The sequence below is a fragment of the Glycine max genome, chromosome 10 (genome assembly GCF_000004515.6).
Source record: "Glycine max cultivar Williams 82 chromosome 10, Glycine_max_v4.0, whole genome shotgun sequence".
Lineage (NCBI taxonomy): Eukaryota > Viridiplantae > Streptophyta > Magnoliopsida > Fabales > Fabaceae > Glycine > Glycine max.
In genome coordinates this window covers 40,712,192-40,732,149 of record NC_038246.2, presented here as the reverse complement: position 1 = coordinate 40,732,149, position 19,958 = coordinate 40,712,192, and the positions used below count along the sequence as shown (strand labels likewise).

Below are 19,958 nucleotides of genomic sequence, written 5' to 3'. Positions count from 1 at the left end.
AGGAAAGTATCTAAGTTTTCGATTGTAAAAAAAAAAAAATGTATTATTTATGTTAAAAGCCAAGACACATTAGTGGATTTTTCTTTTCCAACTTCTTCGTATTACTACATATAAATGTCTTCCAAAGTTCAAGATAAGGATCTTAATATAAATATCAAAATATTTAAAATTTATTTATGTAAAATTTTTAATATACTTTTTATTCTAACAAAATTAAAATGCGTTATATTTTTAAGTCAAAACTAGATTTAGATGAATTCTAATCTAATCTATCTGTCATTTTCTTTAATTTAAATTTTAAAATATAATTTATGAAGATTAAAAATTACCACAAATTATTAAAAAAAAAATCAGAAGGCCATTTCTCCCAAAGCCATAACAGCCATCACAAAACACCACCCATTAAACCCATCATCACACCAGAGCACCTGCATCACCAAACACGAAACAGCACCTTCAAACTAAACTGTTCCCATCCGCCTCCAAACACGACCATAAAAACCATCAAACCACCAAACACAAAACACGTTCGCCATTGTCGTTCCCACCATATGCAGCTCATGGAAATCTTGGTGCAGTAGCAATATGCCACTATCGCAACCCTCCTTTCACCTCAAAGGCTCACGCGTTCCTCTCTCCCTCAGATTTGCAACCCCAATGTCATCGCGCATCTCCACCACCACCATATCTGCCACCGCCCAAGCCTCCCAACACCCCCACCAGGCCACCCCAATCAATCATCACCACCAACAGATCTACATCGATGTTGAAGAGAGAGAGAAGAAGGTTAGGCTTGGGGTACAAAGATTGGAGAGACAGAGTAAGGGTCTGAACACATGTGAACGTTCAATTGGTAAATGGACTAATTTGTTTGCACAGTCATAGACACGTAAGTTTATCCGGCACATTATTGCGAGAAGAAAAAGATAAAAAAATTTACAAGAATGAATTTTATTTTTTTCCCCACCACATTTATTTCATTTAATGCTTGAATCTGAAATTTTGTTTAAAAGAATTAAACTTAGTTTAACTTATATAAAAGTATTTAAAGTTATAAGCATATTTTGCATAAAAAATAAACATTTAATTTTATTATAAAATAATATATTTTATTACATTTAACCAACAATATAATTTTAACAAATCTCAATAAATACAATAAATTATAATTTTCATTCAACTTATGTCACCCAAAAATTATATGAATACAAATATTTATATATAAGCCCACACCTTAAAAAAAATATACAATATGTATATATAATTTTTTAATGCAATTTCATTTCTTAAAAATCCTCTTATCATTTTTTTGTCCTTTATTAATATACTAACTTCTATTTTTAATTTTTTATATACTGAGTTGTTGTATGTGTTTTTTATTTTATTAAAAAACAAACACTTTAAAGTTATTATAATAGATTTATTACATGTTAAACTCTCACTTACTTGAAAATTCATTTAACATAAACTTCTGAATATAACATATCAGATAAAACTAAATTTTTTATACTTCCTACCTACATGTCATTTTAATTTGAATAAAAAGAAAAACAATTTCAACCTATTTATAAAAAATATTGAATAATTATAATTTGAAAAAAAAAAATAGACACCTTTTAGTTATGGGCCCTGGGTGGTGACAACCTGCACTATGCCTAGGGCCGACCCTGGTTCCAGAGATACCAGAATATTAACAGTTCAGAGATCAATGCGTTCCAATAATCCCACCTGATTGAAATGGCAAGTAATCGATTTCGTTGAACGCATATTAGATCACAGTTTTCATGCCAGGACTTCAGAAGCAGCAAAAAGTAATAAGAAATACAACAAGAAAAGACTTCTCTTACATTCTTACTAGATAAAGTCGACTAACAAGAGACACAAATGCAAAGCCTAAATGTTATACAATAACTAATAAGAACTTTACAACAATCAATCAATAACAGTTGCCAATCAGTAATTATCCTATACATTGACCTTGGCAAAGCTACCACATCTACTTGTCCTTGTATACACCCATGTCTCAAGACCACTGACTCGTGTTAAATTAGATTAATCATATACCAGGCTCCCAGCGACCAAGGGTAGTTTCTAAATTAGTATTTCCTAGTCAAATTCAATTGTACATTCTTTCTTGCTCTTCAACCGAATCCTTAGCCACTTAAAAAATTCTACACAACCTACTCAATTCAGTTCTGCCTCATGCATGAGAAAAAGAAACAACTAATGCTACAAATATTTACACTACTGATACGCTGTGACATCACACTAAGCACCCGCAATCCATCCTCCACTTAACAAGCTCGCGAAGACTGCAAGCCAACAATTATTTATTCTTGCAAAAACAAACCTGTTGAGTTATTTAGCTAGCTCATATTAGGCACTACCTGCCTCATCTGATGAACTTCCAGCAGGACAAATTCTGCCAGCCTGAATTTCATCTTCACTGAACATGCTCTCTTCACTAGAATTGGAGAATGGACCCAGATCCTCATCCGTTAGCGAGCTAACTTTCTGTCTCCTCCTGACATCCTTCACTGCTCTTCCCTGAAGAGCAAGGCGCCTACGTTTTCGAGCTTTACGCTTGCCTTTAGGGAACTCTTCTTTTTGCAACTCAAAGTTCTTCCCTTCAACATCTTTTGCAGTTCTTCCCTTACCATATCCGTTATCATCAGACTCTTCCGCATCCAGTTTACGCCTTTTCCTATTAGAATTTGTCTGAAACATTGACTCATGTTTAGATTGAAAGGTTTTTAGACAGTACATATAGCAGCAATGTCACAGAAAGTAAACAAAGATAAAAGCAAGTCATCTTGTAACTAGTAAGGAAAGACGAAATGAGTAAAATTTGGTTGAAATGTGTTTAGTCCCCCACATTTACCCTCCACTCTCCTTTATTTCTCTCCAACCAAACACTAAATCATTAAATGAAGAAAATTTTAAGATATTGAAATTGGTTGATACAGAATCACACAGCAGGTTACACATGGCAGACATATGTAGTCCCCTTTTGCCATTTCCTTTACTCAAAATTCATAATAATATGAAGATAGATAGACAATGAGACAAACAGAAAGGAAATGGGGACCACATTGCAGCAGAAAGATCAAATAGGACTAACATCTCACATCCTGGCTAAAGTCAATGCTTTATGCGGCAATAATAAAAACAAGTGCAACCAAGCTTCCGATTGTTCACAAATTGATGTGACACAGAATTTTAAATAAAACATAATAGGATAATTTGGTAAGTCAAAAATTAAATCCCTGTTGACAGGGTTTTTGAAAATGAAATCTTCATCATTATTCAATAAGCAATAGACAGTTGAAAAGTGATCATGACAATTGCAGCTGCATACCTTTGGACCACGATCAACCAACCTTGCCCATTCATGCCGGTTCCTCAAACAATCAAGAACAGCCTGAGAGTGACTTGAGTATGCATAACGCTCTCCATTATGCTTCCTCAAGTTATGCCAGTGCTGTGACAAAACACAAGAAAAACAACCGTTCAGAGTCACAGACAACCCATTTCAACACATGCCAATAAAAAAAATTAAAAAAAAAGAGTAGAAACCACAAAAACAACACTAATAAAGAACCATACCGGTAGCACAGCATTACAGAGTTCCTCATATGTCATACGCCTGCCTTTGCTCATAATATCATTGATTAAACCTGCATTTGGATACATATGTATAGTAAGAAACTATCCACAAATTGCTCGATAAACCCATGAATTATTTTTCTTTCCATTTTATGATTTAACAAAAAACATTAAATTGAAACTCAGATATTCAGTGTTTGCCTGCCTACAAATTACAAGCTATGAAGCATAACTCTCCTATTTGAAGTTCCTAACACATGTCAAACACTTCTCATTAGGTGTTTAATTAAAAAAATAATAATTTTTGTCAGACATTTGAGTTGACACTTCCATATGGATGGACACAAACTAATATTAAAAAATAATGTCTCAATTTTTTTCAGGTTTGTTATCATCGAAAAAACTTAAAAAGTTGGTTTAAGGCGAATATACATTTCTTAAAAAATATAACTTGATTTTCTTATTTGGGGGATTTCTGTAAAGAAACCAAGTTCTTCCGTTATAAAACTAATGTCTCTTACTTCCTCCATTCCAAAACTTTGGGTGTTTAAGGTTTTTGCACACAAATTAAGAAATATTTAATATATGCAGACTAAGACTACATTACCCTCATTTATTGTTTTACATTTTTCTATAATATTTTCAACCACTCTATTTATCCTCCTACGAAACAGTACTTTATACTACTACACTAAAAAAGTAACATAAATGCTCCATTATAGGTACCTTAAAACACAAAGTTATCAATACTCCATTAAAAAGGTATTAATTACTCAACTACATACAAGGACACAATTGGAAAAAATTGCACAATTATATATTGGAATTCTAAAACCACCAAAGTTTTGAAACAAAAATAAAAAGCTAAAACACCCAAAGTTTTGGAATGGAGGGAGCAATATTCTTTTTGAGGCTCATTATTATTGAGAAAAACGTAAATATATATGTGGTGTCTTAGTGTCCTACATTTTAAACACTAGCTATGCCAAAGTCCATGCCTAGTAGATTACAAGAGATGGTCATGCTCAAACCTACATCACATATGGTTTATGATTGACTATATAAAAGTATTTTTTGCGATAAAACCTATATTGTATTTGTTCGGGAAAACCCCCTGCTTACACAATAAGGAACAAAGGATAGAACATACACAAAGACATATCACAAATAGAAATAGTGGAAGAACACAAATTAGCCTGATTCGACATTTCATACATCCACAAAACCATCTCAAAAGTGTTCTATCTCAAATAAGATTACAAGTTTTCTGGATAAACTTGAAAAACCCTCCCTAAATAATGTATCACCCTACAAACCTGATTCTCTCACATCTATCTCTTCTACTTGGATTCGTGAAACCCCCCCGCTTCAACTTAGGGTAGTTCTCCCATCTCATGAACCCCTTATTGTATAGTGATGGGTGTCTTCTAAAGACTTTTTGAATAAGAATCAATTAATTGTTTCTTATAATTCCAAGAATCACCTCCCTAGAAATTGTAACCACACATAAAATAGTTACAAACTTTCACTTATCAACTAATCATGTTTCAAAATTACTCAGTTGAGTTAATAGTTGGAAATTTGGAATTGGCATTGCCAACAATCTCTCAATTAAAATTTTCAACCCTCGTCATTAGCCTCTTAACTCCTGTCATCATGGAAGTTCATCACAACTATCTTAATTTTTTTTTTTTTCAAATCATGTTTCTGCTGCGCAAACTTTGGTTTGCTCCACGTCATACCTCTAATCTCAATGTTCCTCTATTAGTATTGGAGGGTGACACTACTTATATTTGCACCACTATTAGATGCCACCAACAAAACATGTCACTTAGCTTTCACATCACCAAGAAGATCTTCACAACACAAGGATCCACCATTAACATTATTTCAATTCAATAGTCATCTAACTGGTCACCTGGCCACACCATCAACTTTGATACCATTGTTGGAGGAAAAAAAAACCCATACACCAAAACAAGGACCAAAGGATAAAACACACACAAAACACACCACAAACAAAAACAGCGGAAGAGCACAAATTAACAATTAACGTGGTTCAACACCTCTTACCTACATCAACACAATTGTCTTACACACTATCTCAAATAAGATAGGTTTTTTGGACAAACTTAAAAAACCCTCCACAAATAGTGTCACCCAACAAATCTGAGTCCTCCACTCAAAAGCTACAAGAAATGATAAACATTCTCTCACTCACAAGAGACTCTCCAACATCTTTCGGATTCACAATCTCTTCTACTTAGGTATGTGATCTCCTCTTCAACTTGGGATGGTTCTTCTCATCTCAAGAACCTCTATTTATAGTGGTGGTGATGATGTTTGATACCATTGTTGGGTAAAAACCCACCACACACACACAAGGATCAAAGAATACAACACACAAAACCACACGACAAATAGAAATAGTAGAATGCAAAAATTAACATGGTTCGACACATCTTGCCTACGTCATCTCAAAAGTGTTTCACTATACCAAATAAGATTACAAGTTTTTTGGACAAACTTGAGAAACCTTCCCCAATAGTATATCACCCTACAAATCAATTCTCCCACTCAAAAATTACAAATCGTAAAAACTCACTCACAAGAGACCCTCTCACATCTCTTCTACTTGGGTTCATCTTGGGGTGGTTCTTCTCATCTCAAGAACTACTATTTTTAGTGGTGGTAATGAGTTTTGATACTGCTATTGGGGAAAATACCCCAGAACACACAATAAGGATCAAAAGAAAGAACACACAAAGCTATATCACAAATAGAAATAGAGGAAGAACACAAATTAACGTGATTCGACATCACTTGCCTACATCCACAAAACAGTCTCAAAAGTTTTAACAAGCTTTCTAGACAATTTAAAAACCCTCTCCAAATCGTGTATCACCCACAAATCCAACTTTTCCACTCAAAAATTGCAAAAAATGATAAACATTGTCTCACATCTCTTCTACTTGAGTACATGAACCCTCTTCAACTTGGGGTGGTTCTTTTCATCTCAAGAATCTCTATAGATAGTCGTGGTAATAACTTCTAATGAATTTTTTAATAAGCACTAATTAATTACTTCTTACGATTCTAAAGTCCCCTCCTCTTAGAAATTATCATCACACGCATACCAATAGACACAACCTTTCACTTATCAATTTATTATATCTAAAAATTCACTTGAATTAATGGTTGGAAATTTGGAATTGGCACTCCTAACAGCATTTGTCAATGTACCCCAAAACTGAAACTAAAGCTTAGATAACTGGATGAGTTTTAAAAGGCCAGCATTCAAAATTAGTAAAATCACTGTTTTATAAACCAACAATGTTTGATCTTATGTATAGTCCAGATATTAAATAACGGAAATGCATGATTTAAACAAACACAAAAATAGCATTCATTATTTCCCTGACAGGAAGCTACCAGGTAAGGTGCGATGAACTGGCCTTCCAGCAGTTGCTGTATCATCATCAGATACATTCCTAGGTGAGTTACGCATAGATGACAAATTCTGATCCTCCGGAGGGGAGGATGCATCGCTGTTTGCAACTCCAGAGGTGGAAGAAACAGTATTGTTTGTGATGGAGTTTGTCACTGCCATAGATGCAAGGCCTTCTTCCCTTGCAGGAGCATCTTCCACATATGACATATCTAGTTTCCTCTGATCAGACGAGGATGGACCCTTCTCCTTCTCTATCTTTTTAGCTTCATCTTCAAGTTCACGAGAACTGCCAGACCCAGGTCTAGATGCATCCTTGTGTTTTCGTCTAGATACCTGTGCAAATTATAATTTATAATGGAATTAGTCACATTACAGAGCCAAATTGATCATCTTTATTGTGAAAGCTTGTGAAAATTCTATAAATAAAATTGATTTAAGAAGCAAGATTTATGAATTTTATTTGTCAAAAAAATCCTACCAAATAATGATCCTTTCCTCCACCCGATGTTCGCTTCATTAGCATGCTTGTAGCACTAGCAGAAGTCAACTGGGGCAAGCTACCTGCATGGCGTGCTCGGGGCACACGAGGTACACGAGGAGAACTATTCAGTTCTTGATGCAATAGAAGAGCAAGCTACCAACAAAAAAAAAGGGATAAGTTAATAGAGAAAAGGAAACAAGGAAGCATATTATGTAGAGAAACTTCTTCGAAACTTAAAGAAAAGTAGAAGTCCAGCTCATACCTCTTCATCACTCAGCATTGAAGAATTCGATATTGGAGAAGGATTCACTGATGATACATGACTTTGATTCAACTTGGAGGAAGTGTGGATGTTTGTTTGGTTAAGTTTTTCAACTTTCTGTGGCGCTGAAGATGAAATCTTATTCTGCACTTGTAAAACCTTCTGATGGTGCAATGATGCATTAGACTCACTAGAGCCTAATATACTTGCAGTCTGATGTATCAAAGGTTTAGAAGATGAAACATGAACAGAATCTCTGGCATCTGAATTCACTTGCTTTGGGACAGAATTTTGCATACTCCTGCTTGACTGCAATCCTTTTGAATTCGAATTCAAAGAGGATTTTGGTCGCTCTTTTACAGACTTCTTTTGATTTTCATCCCTGGCAGCATCACTTGGACAATTTTCATTCTTTGTGTGAATGTTACTATCAGCCATCACTCCATGCTTCGTAAAAGAATTAGGGATTTCAGTATCTTCAGATTTGATGTCATGACCCAATGATTTGGAGTTCATGGTTGATGAAGTTGGAGATGACTTTCCAACTTTAGGCAGACATCCAATTGCTTCGGATTTTGATGGATCTTTAGCAGCATCCAAACTGTCTTTTGTTTCTGTAAATCCCTTTTGTGTTTCGAAGGAACCTTCAGACCCCACCGGTTCCTGTTTTCTTTGACAAAAATCACCAGATAATTCATTGGGTTTATTGGTATGATCAGCAGGTATTGGTTCTGATGAAATATCAAAACCACCCACCTTACTTTCACATGATGGTAAACTGGGAACTGGAGCATCATTCACTTTAACAATATCAGAAGTGTGGTCAGAAGGTTTATCATTGTTTTTTAGATCACTCATAGGAGAAGAATGAAAATTTGAGGGCTTCCTAAAATTATCAACATCATCTCTCCTCATCTTAACTTTGCATTTTGTAGAGCTAGAACGCATGTTACGGTCAAGATCTTGAGAAACTTGGTTATCCACAAGTTCTGGTGCAGAACCACAATGACCTTCTGTGCGAGGACTTGCTGCACTTCTTACTACTAAAGTATCGTCTGCGTTATCAGCTACCAAGCAATCTCCATCCTAGTTTACAGAAGCAATATATGTCATCAAAATGCAGTGTGATATCAAATCTAAAGGCATAAAAGACAAGACAAAATATCCATAAAATTATGCATGGATAAACCTATTAAAAATATTTTGAATGGTTAGAAATAAAATCTTCAGACACTATGGCTCCCAAACTGAAACTTTAAGTAACCCATATTCTAGCAAGATTACAAGCTCAGTATCAAAAAAACTGATGCACTGATGGAAGATCCTATTCTTGGGGGAGGGAGGAATAAAGGCCTAGCATTTTCAGTTAGTACTTACGAGATATAAGAAGTTCTCTCAAATTTTGTTTTCTTAAACCCAGAACAAGTAGTATGCAATAATACAAGAACCTAGCAGAGCATGACCAATATCAATGCAACCATATTAAAAATAGAATGGACAGAAACAGAGCATCCCTAATTGACACATATGATAATCACAAAACAGAGATTTCATATGCCAATCTTTGATTTTGGCAGTGTCAGTAATCCATACCTTTTCTTTAACTGAAGCATTTCCAACATAGTTCTGCTTTAAAGATGATGTAACAGCATCATCAGTCTTGGAAGACATCTCAACCAAAGTAGGAGTTTTATGGCTAGCCTTCTCTTCTGCTACAACATCTCCAACAGAAACACCATGTTTAGTCATGTCAGGATATAATGGTTCTGAGGAGTCCTCGGTAGTTGTTAAGTTGTTATTTGGCTCCTCCATGGTAGTATCCACAGCTACATGATCATCAGAAACATGTTCTTGAACCACCATGTCTTTTAAGTTTTTGTTCTTTATGCTCCGAGTGTCAGCCTTGAAAATCTTTGATCCTCTATCCTCACAAAATTCCAATTGCTTTCCATCAGCGGTGGGCGTAACCACTAGTAAGCAAAACAAAGGAGAAAAGAGAAGAGTCAAGAAAAGTGCATGTCAAGCATGCCAAGATGTGAAACACCACCATAGCAGACGATGTTTGCTTATGGCCACATAATGAAACCAAAACACAGATAACTTTTATTCCTAGTAAAGTAACTAGCAATTCAATAACAGTTACAAAAGGAAATTTCTGAGCACAGATCTTGATGAAGATATGGACATTGGACTTTTAAGAAAATTCAATACAATGGTTTAAAAAAGCAGTATACCACCACAATTGCAGCCAGGTTTTAGGGTCTTTTTGACCGCCATTGCAATCACACCAGTCCACAGTATCAAGAAAAGCAACAAAACCGTCACAATTTTAATACAATGAATTTCCAAGATAACAATATCAAAAAGCAGAGCAAAATAAAAAAAAAGAAAAAAAAACGAAATAACCTGTTTTGGAGGAATGCAGCGTTTTCTTCCTGGGATCTACCTCCCTGTCAGAAGTCCTAAGGCGTTTCTTCCCACTCCTCTCCTTGGAACTCGAATTCCCGACGAAATCCCCTTTGCTACGCTGACTGTTATGAACAACAGGTGGCCTCAGCAGAGTCCTCTCCTTCTTGACGTCACTGGGGACACGTGGTGGCACGTCCTCGCTCCCAAACTTGCCCGTGTCCGCGCCCTTGCCCTGGCCAGATCTCGTTTCAACCGAAGCCCCAACAGGGGAAGAAGTGTTCAACACAGGAGCAGCAGAAGCAATGTTGTTACCCTCTTTGGACAGAGAAACAAGAGCCCCAGCACCAGCCCCATTATCGTTACTATCATCTTTTGCTGGCCCGCCCTCGTTATCGTTATCATTATTCAAGAAAGGGAACTCATTGTACTTAAAACTGAACTTCTTAGGGACATACCCGCATGCCTTCCAGAGCTGGGGCGTGAAAATCGAGGAGGCGCTTTGGCCAGCGAAGATGGAAGGGTCTCCGCCCGGTGGGCCCTGAACATGGACCCGCTCCTCGATGGGCTTATCGGTCCAGAGCCTGGGCCTGGAGGGGAGGGCTTTTTTGTTGTCCATGGAAATGGTTTTTGTGGGGAGTTCCACGAGGAACTGCGCCACCTCGGTCTCCATGGGGTTGGTGGTGTTGGTGGTGGTGGTGGTGGTGTTGTTGCTGTTGCTGTTGTGCCTGGCCTTGCACTTGTCACATGCGAAGGTGTCGTCGCCCTTGACGTAGCGAGAGCAGCGCGTGTGGACCCACACGCCGCACTCGTCGCATTTGACCATCTCCTCGCCGTCGTCGAAGGTGACGCCGCAGATGCAGTCCACCGTCCAGGACCCGTCCACCCACTCGTCCGGCGGGTCAGAGCTCTGAGGGCGGTGCGATCGCCCCCCTTTCATAATTCTCGCGGTAATTGAGGGCACCGAAATGGGGAGCGACTTCAGGCGGTGAGGTTTTTGTGATTGGTACGGAGTGGGGAAGGTAACAGAAGGGGGAGACGAATCTCCGCTCTCAGTAGCAGCAGGGAACACCACAGAGGGAGAAGGTGAAGGTGGAAAAAATGAAGGGGATATTCGGGGTTGGGTATATATGACGTTTGGACTTGGATCGGACTCGTAAGAATCGGATCCACTTGACTCCGACCCGGTAGATACGGGTCCATTGTTCGAATCCATGCTGCTTTGATCCATGATTGAAAAGGAAAACCACCCCACCACCCGCCCACAGTAAAAATAAATAAATATATATATATATATATATTAAAAATTGTGGATGTAAAAAAAAAATATGAAACTAGTATGATTCTTGCATGTTTGCACAAGCTATAGGCTAAAAGAAATTCTTGATTGTGGTTTTGTCTATCATTTTTTCTTATAAGGACAAGGATGGATGATAAAAAGTTTGAAGAGATTTTATTTTAAAATCGATAGGAGATATTTCTATTTCACACTATATAAGATGTTGTGTGAAATTTGGCATAGGTTAAGAAGGACGAAAACGAAGGTATTTTTTGTTGCTTGCGTGTAGCAAGTTGAAAGAAAGGGATCAGGGATGTTTTGACCTAAAATAGAAACGAGGGTTCTACTTCTCTCGATGTGTGATGTTGTGTGAGATTTGATGGAGACTATGAACAAGCGAAACAAAAGGTATTTTGTCACTTGTGTGTAGCAAGCGTCGAAACGAGAGATTTTCGAGTTTAGTGACGATAATTGTGTGCAAGGGATCTGAGTTTGAGGTCTAAAAAGATCGATGAACTGGTTGAACAATACACGAGAAATAGTTAAATAGAACAAATATTTATTCACCCAATACATTTTCATTCAATAAATGAATCTATGTGAAGATAACACGCATACACGTAAAAAATTATTTTATTATATAATAAATGAATAAAATATGTAACTTTAACGTTGTGTTTAAAATTATTAAATAATGTATTATTTTAGTTGTTTTAAAAAATAACTTCATGTTTGGAAATAATTTGTCGAAAGATTCCATTTGATATGAAAATTAGATAACTCTAAAGTTCAAAACACCTAGCATATGTGGAATAAGTACATATAATAAAAGGAAAAATCAATTCTTCTAAAATAAACAATTCACTTTAATCTTATTGGTAATTGGTCTTAATAAAATTACATCATCCATAAAAAAATATATGGAAAAAAATGTTAATAACACATTATTTTAAATATTTTTTATTATTAACTTTAAAAAAAATTACAAAAAATCTCACTTCTTATTCTTATGAATCTCTCTTAATTTTATAATTTTCAATAGATTTTAAAGAATGTGTATTGAAAAAATAACTTGCTAACACTCCTCAAGTAAGTAACTTTGGTTTTTAATGTGGAAATTAATTAATTATATTACATGCACGTGTTTATTAAATTGTGAATGTGTTGGATTATCATTCATTGGTTTTCTTATCAAATTCATAGTATTCTGCAATTTTGCTATCGGTGAACAATTAAAAATAAAGTCTTCAATTTTTGACTCCTCTAAAATTAGCAATAATAAAATGAGTATTTTTAGTTGTTGATAAGAAAATCGACAAATAATATTTTGATGCATTAATATATATTTTTTATGCATGTGCATGTAATATCAACAATTAATCTTTTTATTAATGACTGGAATTATTTACTTTACCTTCTAAAGTTGATTATTAATTTACTTTAGAGTAGTCAAATTTTAAAATTCTACACCAATAGAATTAATTTTTACGAAATTCATAATTGAATAAAAAAACAAATTAGGTTATATTTTTTATCTTTTAATACAAAGATGAAAAATTTATGAGTCAAAATATTTTTAAGAAAATCTTAGCAACTTTTGGCAAAAGACTGAAATATTCATTTTCAGGATGGCTTTTAGAAGAAAATTTACGTAGTTTTTTTGTATTTATAAAAAAATTATAACTTTTTATCGGCTATTTTTAACTTGTCTCAAAAATTTGTTTACAAATTTTTAAAATTATTTTTTTAAACTTATTTTGATAATATGTTGCAGTTACATATGAAAATATGAATATGAAAGATATACGTTTTTTTCACCGAACGAAAGATAAACGTTACGAGAACTTTATAATATATATATATATATATATATATATATATATATATATATATATATATATATATATATATATATATATATTCACTTTTCATTTTTTTATTGAAGACGTTAAAGGGAACCAAAATTGATAACGCAATTCATTGAATAATTTAAGCTAAATCAGAATTTGGGTACTTATTTATATTTTAGTCTTCTGTTTAATATGTTAAATTTAAAATGTTTTACTTTAATATCTCTGTTAGGTTGAATTGGTCATTTCCCCAGATTTTGACAGATGCTAATTTTGGTAGACATGACATATCTCGTACAATTTGTCCCATGTCGCTAAATTGATCAAATTAGCGTTAAAAAAATTAACAGAAAGTTCAGTTAAGTGTAATGGAGAAACTTCAAGGGATTCAAGTAAAGTTTTTTAAACACAAGAAATCAAATTTAAATCTTAATATAGATAAAGGATCAAAATTATAATTTAACTAATGATTTAATATGAAAAGTGAGTTGAATTTTAATAACTTAAACTAAATGTGTGAATTCTAACTGGAAATTTAATTAGTTGCATGCTTCTTGTTTTGTAATAAACCAAATTAATACTTGAGGGGAAAAACAGAGACCAAGTTAATATACTTATCTAAATTTTAAAAAACAAATACGTATGCCCAAATTATTATTTACTTGAGATTTTGTATTAGACTTGACCTGCATATATTAAAAGGCGTGATAATAGTAACAAAAAATGATGATGATAAATTTAAAATGATCCGACAAATGATTTTGCTTTTATATTTTCTTTATATTAGGGGGAGCAAATGACGGGTTTGGTCGGATTATGTATGAACTTAACTTGTTCTTAAATTTTGTTCAGACCAATTTTTTAAACCTCAACTGATCTTTAGAACAAGAATGATCTGATAATCTAAAAGTTAAATGAGAATGGATCAAGTCAGACCATCAAATTGGAGTCTTCTTGTATTTTCTATATTTCTATTAATAAGATTTAAGTTTGAATTGATGTTTTTTTATAAGACTTAATTTATAATATTTATTATATTAATTATTTTTATGCTATAAATATTTATCATTAAAAGAAAAAAAATGTATTCACAAATAATTAAAAGAAATAGAAATATTAATGACAATAATATTTTTTAAAAAAATTATAAATTTAAGATAAATTTATTGATATCAACTAAATTAATTATTCTTTATAAAATAATTAAATAGTTGAGTTTTATATATAAGAATGAAGGATGGATGACTGAATTATGAGAAAGTTATCCACAAGCATGAAAGGATAACATTTCCGAGCATAATTTTCTACCAAAAAACAAGTTCCATTATAGTTAGGCCAATTTGGAAAAGAAAAATGGCCTATAAAAACTTTATACAATTCATTTTTTAGGAGTGTTTTGTCTAATTTTCCATGATGAGGATTTTGATGTAATTTTTTTCCATTTATGATACTAAATGTATTTGTCTTTCTTTTAATATTTAATATTTACTTTATACGATATTAAGGTTTTTTAATGATTAGGAAGATATAATATTAATATGAAATAGGAAATTTTGACTAGATTATCTTAGAATAAAACAAAATACTTTTATGTAATAATTAAAGAAAACATTGTTTTTTATATTTTTTTCCAAAATTCTTTCTATTTATGCCATCAAGTTCTTCATTAATGATGGCATGTGAATTCTAATAGTAAATCCTTTTCATTAATGTGTTGAGAAATTTCAAAATAATATTCAGGCAGTATAATTTATAGGAAAAAAATAATGGTAAGGATTTTTATGTAAATTTTGAAATTTTATAATATAAAATGCATTTGTTCGTTATTTAATATTTGCATTATAAAACATTAAAATCAAGTAAATGGTATTTTAGGAAAATAAAATATTAATGAAAAATTGGTCAACACTCATAATTCATAATAGATTGTGTTAAAATACAAAATAGTCAACTTATAATTAAGTTGACCTGAATATGAAAAAAATTTAAATATATAAAAAATGAAAATGATTTTTTATTTCAAATTATAATTTAATGTAATTTTTTTTCTTGGAAATACCTTATATGTTGATAATTTTGATAAACTACACTTGTAAAGGATATATAATTTATATATAAAAGTCTTGCTCGTTAATGTCAAAAAAATGTTGATATATTGTTGTGGTGTTCTCATCAATTTAATACTATAACTAGATGAATACACATGTGTTCTGCACGGCCAAACAAAAAAAAGTAAACCATGAGATAGAGAGAAGTCAAAATCAAAAAGTAAAAAAATGGAAAAATAAATGAAACTAGTCAGACAACCCATATTAACCAAAAGTAACATATGAGCTGAGAAAAAATGGAGAGCGGTTTATATATATATTATCAACCTCGAATCGGTGAATATAATTTTATAATCTAAACTTTTATACTTGCATTTTAATATTTAAACTTTAACAAAATTTAACATATTTAGAAATATAATTGTTAATTTTTAAAAAATTTTAACACGCAACATATATTTTTTTAAAATCAGTATACATAACCTTAAGTTAGAATTTAAAATATATTGTTATCATTTATTTATTTAAATTGTCATTATTGTACATTGTAACATAATCTAATATATAAGTTCAAAATTGCATGAGTTATCAAGTCAATTGGGTTATCGAGTCACTTCGAGTATGAATGGGTCACATCAAATCATATGTACACTCGTTTCAAACATGCATCTGAAATCAATAAGACTCGAGTCCGGATAACTATGAACAAAAATATTTGTGGAAATATATTTTATAGCATTTAATGAGAATTGAATGAAAAAATAAAAACAATACATGTGCATTAATATGTATTAATTGATGAGAATAAAATTGAATACAATATATATATATTAAAGTATGTGCATTAATAGACATTAATTGAGTTAAATAAAAATTGAAATTAATATTTAAATATATTTTTTATTTTCAAATGTTTTGAAGCAAAGTAAGAACTTGTTATGTGCATGTCTATTTCAACATGTGTCTCAGACCAGTTGAACTCCCCTGATAATTATGGATAGGGGTATTTGTGAAAATATATTTTGCAACATTTGATGAGTAATTGAATGAGAAAAATAAATAAATACACATGCATTAATAGGCATTAATTGATGGGAAAAAATTAAATAAAAAAATATCAAAACATATTAACATACATTAGTGGAGTTAAATAAAATTTGAATTTAATATTATATATCTGAAATATGAACAAATAATGTTTCATTTTAAATTTGATGTTTAAATATACATTTATTTTCAAATGTTACATTTTATTATTAATAAATAAATAGACAACTGATGTTAATGGGACGGTGGAGGGACCACACTCAATGAGCAATGAAGTAAATTTTGTGTTGTCAAAGACTTGAAGAAAAATAACACAATTAGATATTGATTTTGATGATCATATTAGGATATATTGTTATGTTATTTATGTTTAACAATTTTTATATAAAAATTAGCTAGATGTTTGTTTAGGTTAATTTTGATGATCATACTAGGCTTCAAAACATTTTATTCCTCAATTTTATTGTTGTTCATTCTAGTATATTTCACTAAGAAATTATTTTTCTTGATAAAGATTTGTCTATAAATATTTTGTCTTTTTACTTCCAATAACGATTTTTTTTCTCTCAATTTGTCTTATGTTTTAAGGTTAAAAATGATGGTGTAAATGAAATATTTATAAATTTATCATATAATATTATCATACACTAAATATTTTTGACATAAAAATAGTGTCAATTGTAAAATAAGTAAAAAAAATATATTAATAAAAGTAAATAACTTACATAATATTATTAATGATTAATATTTTTTTGCTGAATATTAATTATTGATACTAATAATAGAAAAATGTTATTTAAGTGTACTATTGATTTACGCTTTTATATTAAACACATTATTTTTATGTAAGTTGTTTATTAAATATATAGTTAAATCCTGTAATCATATTTAATTATTAGGGTATAAGTGACATGAATCGGTTTTAGTTAGTATAGTTTAATATGAGCATATAATTGGGTTGGGTACATTTTTTTTTTTTGGTTAAGCAATCTGACTTGACTTTAATCAACATGATTTGAATTGGATAATCAAATCAATTAATTAAAATTCAAAATTAAAGTATTTAAATATGCAATCGTTAACTAAACATAAATCATATTTAGTTATTAGGGATGTAAGACATGAATTGAATTTAGTTAGTATAGTTTAAGATTCACCTAATCAACACATAATTGGGTTGTGTATGTTATTTTTTTGGCTAAGGAACCTAAACTGACTTTAATTAAGATTGTTTGGGTTGAATAATCAAGTCGATTAATTAAAATTCAAAATTAAAACAATTAAATATGCAAAATATGATTAAACATTAATCATGCACAATCAAAATTAAGTATACATTTAAGTTTAGACCACTTCAACTCAACACACAACCATAAATTAGTCATGTTACCAAAACTCAAATGCATGTCTAAAACATATTCAAATATGTTTTTAATCTCTCAAATTACTTGTGTCTTTTAGTATTTTGAATTTTGAAAATGTTTTTTTTAGTCGATTTTGATGTAAGAAAATTGTCATAAATTGTGCATTCAAACTACTACAAATTGGTCACAAAAGACTAAAAAACATTTTGCAAATTTAAATGACTGAAAAATATATATTTGAATAACTAAAAAATAACTTTCAAAATTTAGGGACTAAAAACATATTTACGCCTCTAAATTATAACAAGTCCAACTCTCCAAATCCAACACTATCATGAGAAAAATTAATGTTTCAAATGACATAATATATGTCACAAACAACATTAACAATTGCTCGAATGACATAATATACCAATACTACAACAACAACAACAACAACAATAAATTAACATAATAATATACTCAATTATACAAATGCTTCATGTTTGGTTCTAACAAGATTCGAAGGTAAATCTTCTCATGAACGTTTATAACATAAGTTCAAATAAGTTGTTTATAACATCATATAAAATATGATAAGTAGGAAAATAATGTGTTGTATTGGTTGTGAATTATGTGACACTTTTAGATGATGGAGTGAAGGATTTGATATTCACTTTGTGCAATGTGCATGTGGCACATTAGGTATTGCTAATTGTGTGGGGTATATCTTGAGATATATCTTGTGTGTTTGTTTCTTGAATATTGTGTCCATCTTTTTTGTTGATGGTAAATGGGATGATTGGATATTACTAAGATATTAAGATCTTAGTAAAATATTATTGAGCCTTAAGTGAAATTAAAATGACAAATATATAAACACACACATGTTAGATACACTTAGTAATGGGATTAACTATGATTGTTGGGATGAGGACAGATAAGTCACGTATTGGTGCATACGGGGATAGAAGTGTTAGCTTGCTTATGGCATTAGAAATGTTGAGCTAAGTGTGAGAATGTTGGAGTAACTCAATGTATCTAACCAAAGTCTAGGTAGTATTTCCTATTAGAATTTGACTATCTTGATTAATTACTCTTGCATTTTGATATTTTGACTAGGTGTGATAATTTTTGACGATTTTTTAACCACAAAAAAATACAAGAAAATAAAATATACTATAAATAGTGTCACAGGGTTGTTAACACTGAATTTGGACAGAAATGATTGAAACATTGAATTAGAAAAAGTTTGGAAAAAAAATAATCTTCAAAAAGTTAAAGGACCAAAATTATAAAAATAAAAAAGTTAGAGGACTGAAAACATAATTTACTTTATGAATATTGTGGTACATATCATGAATAAATCAATTAGGAACATGTTTAATATGAGGTCTTGTGCTTATCATCGGTGAGGTTGCACTTAGCATCACCATGAGAGGGTTAAAATCCAATCTCTAGAGATCTTTTATTGAGCATTTTGGCATGGTCCCTTAATGTAACATCACAAAGCCTCAATTCGCATATATGCTTTGATTGACTCATGCTTAGTGCAAATTGAGTCACACTTGAAAATGAGTCTATTGGTTTATTATAAAATTTACATGCTTGCAATGAAGAAATAATTAATGAAGTGTGATGAGAAAAATAAAAGTTTGACATCTTAATAGTTTGGATAAAATTGTTTGATGAGTACAGTATATCATACTAAAAAGCAACATGGAATTTATTATAAAATAATTTATCAAAATTCGTATATTTTTTAGGCTAAATTACAATTTTGATACTTCTATTATTCAAAATAAATGATTTTGTTCATTCCATTAGTTGGTTATTGACATGATGTTTATGTGAAAAAAGATTAAATGAAGTGACAAATATAAAAAATGTCTTAATAAAAAACTGAACTTATAATCCTTTATTATTCGTAAACAAGGTTATAAACCACTAACACACTTACTTTGTTTAATTAATTATATTAACATTATTTTTTATCATTAGTTAAAAGTTATTATTTTGTTTCAAATTTATAAATTAAAAAATATTTAATATATAAATATTTTTAATTTTATTTTATATCATTTTATATATTTTTTTAATATTTTATTTTTATTTTACCAAATTATAATTAAATTTCATAAATTAATATGCAAATTATTTACATATTTTTTTTTGTAAACTTATT

At 31.3% G+C, this 19,958-nt stretch overlaps 1 protein-coding gene across 2 annotated transcripts; it reads right to left on the bottom strand.

Annotated features, from left to right (window-relative positions):
* Positions 1–1,822: 1,822 nt before the first annotated feature.
* On the bottom strand, positions 1,823–11,321 carry LOC100810855 (uncharacterized). 2 transcript variants are annotated; one of them, XM_003535346.5, is made up of 8 exons: positions 10,207–11,320; positions 9,394–9,770; positions 7,801–8,886; positions 7,536–7,691; positions 7,039–7,390; positions 3,607–3,677; positions 3,359–3,481; positions 1,823–2,718 (listed from the first exon to the last, which is right to left on the bottom strand). In XM_003535346.5, the coding sequence occupies exons 1-8, from the start codon at positions 11,144–11,146 to the stop codon at positions 2,377–2,379; spliced, it is 3,447 nt and encodes a 1,148-aa protein (XP_003535394.2). In that variant the 5' UTR covers positions 11,147–11,320; the 3' UTR covers positions 1,823–2,376. The 2 variants fall into 2 exon arrangements, 1 of the variants encoding a protein (XP_003535394.2); XR_005886660.1 differs by lacking the exon at positions 1,823–2,718 and having other exon boundaries at positions 3,358–3,481; positions 7,062–7,390; positions 10,207–11,321.
* Between the last annotated feature and the right edge of the window lie 8,637 nt (positions 11,322–19,958).

What these genes read in the sequence shown, in the direction of transcription:
- LOC100810855 (XM_003535346.5), bottom strand. Translation starts at nt 11,146, where the DNA reads ATGAAAGGGGGGCGATCGCACCGCCCTCAGAGCTCTGACCCGCCGGAC. An exon ending in AGTTCATCGCACCTTACCTG is followed by an intron (nt 3,678 to 7,038) that starts GTAGCTTCCTGT and finishes ATCCAAATGCAG; the next exon opens with GTTTAATCAATGATATTATG. An exon ending in TCTGTAATGCTGTGCTACCG is followed by an intron (nt 3,482 to 3,606) that starts GTATGGTTCTTT and finishes GTTTTGTCACAG; the next exon opens with CACTGGCATAACTTGAGGAA.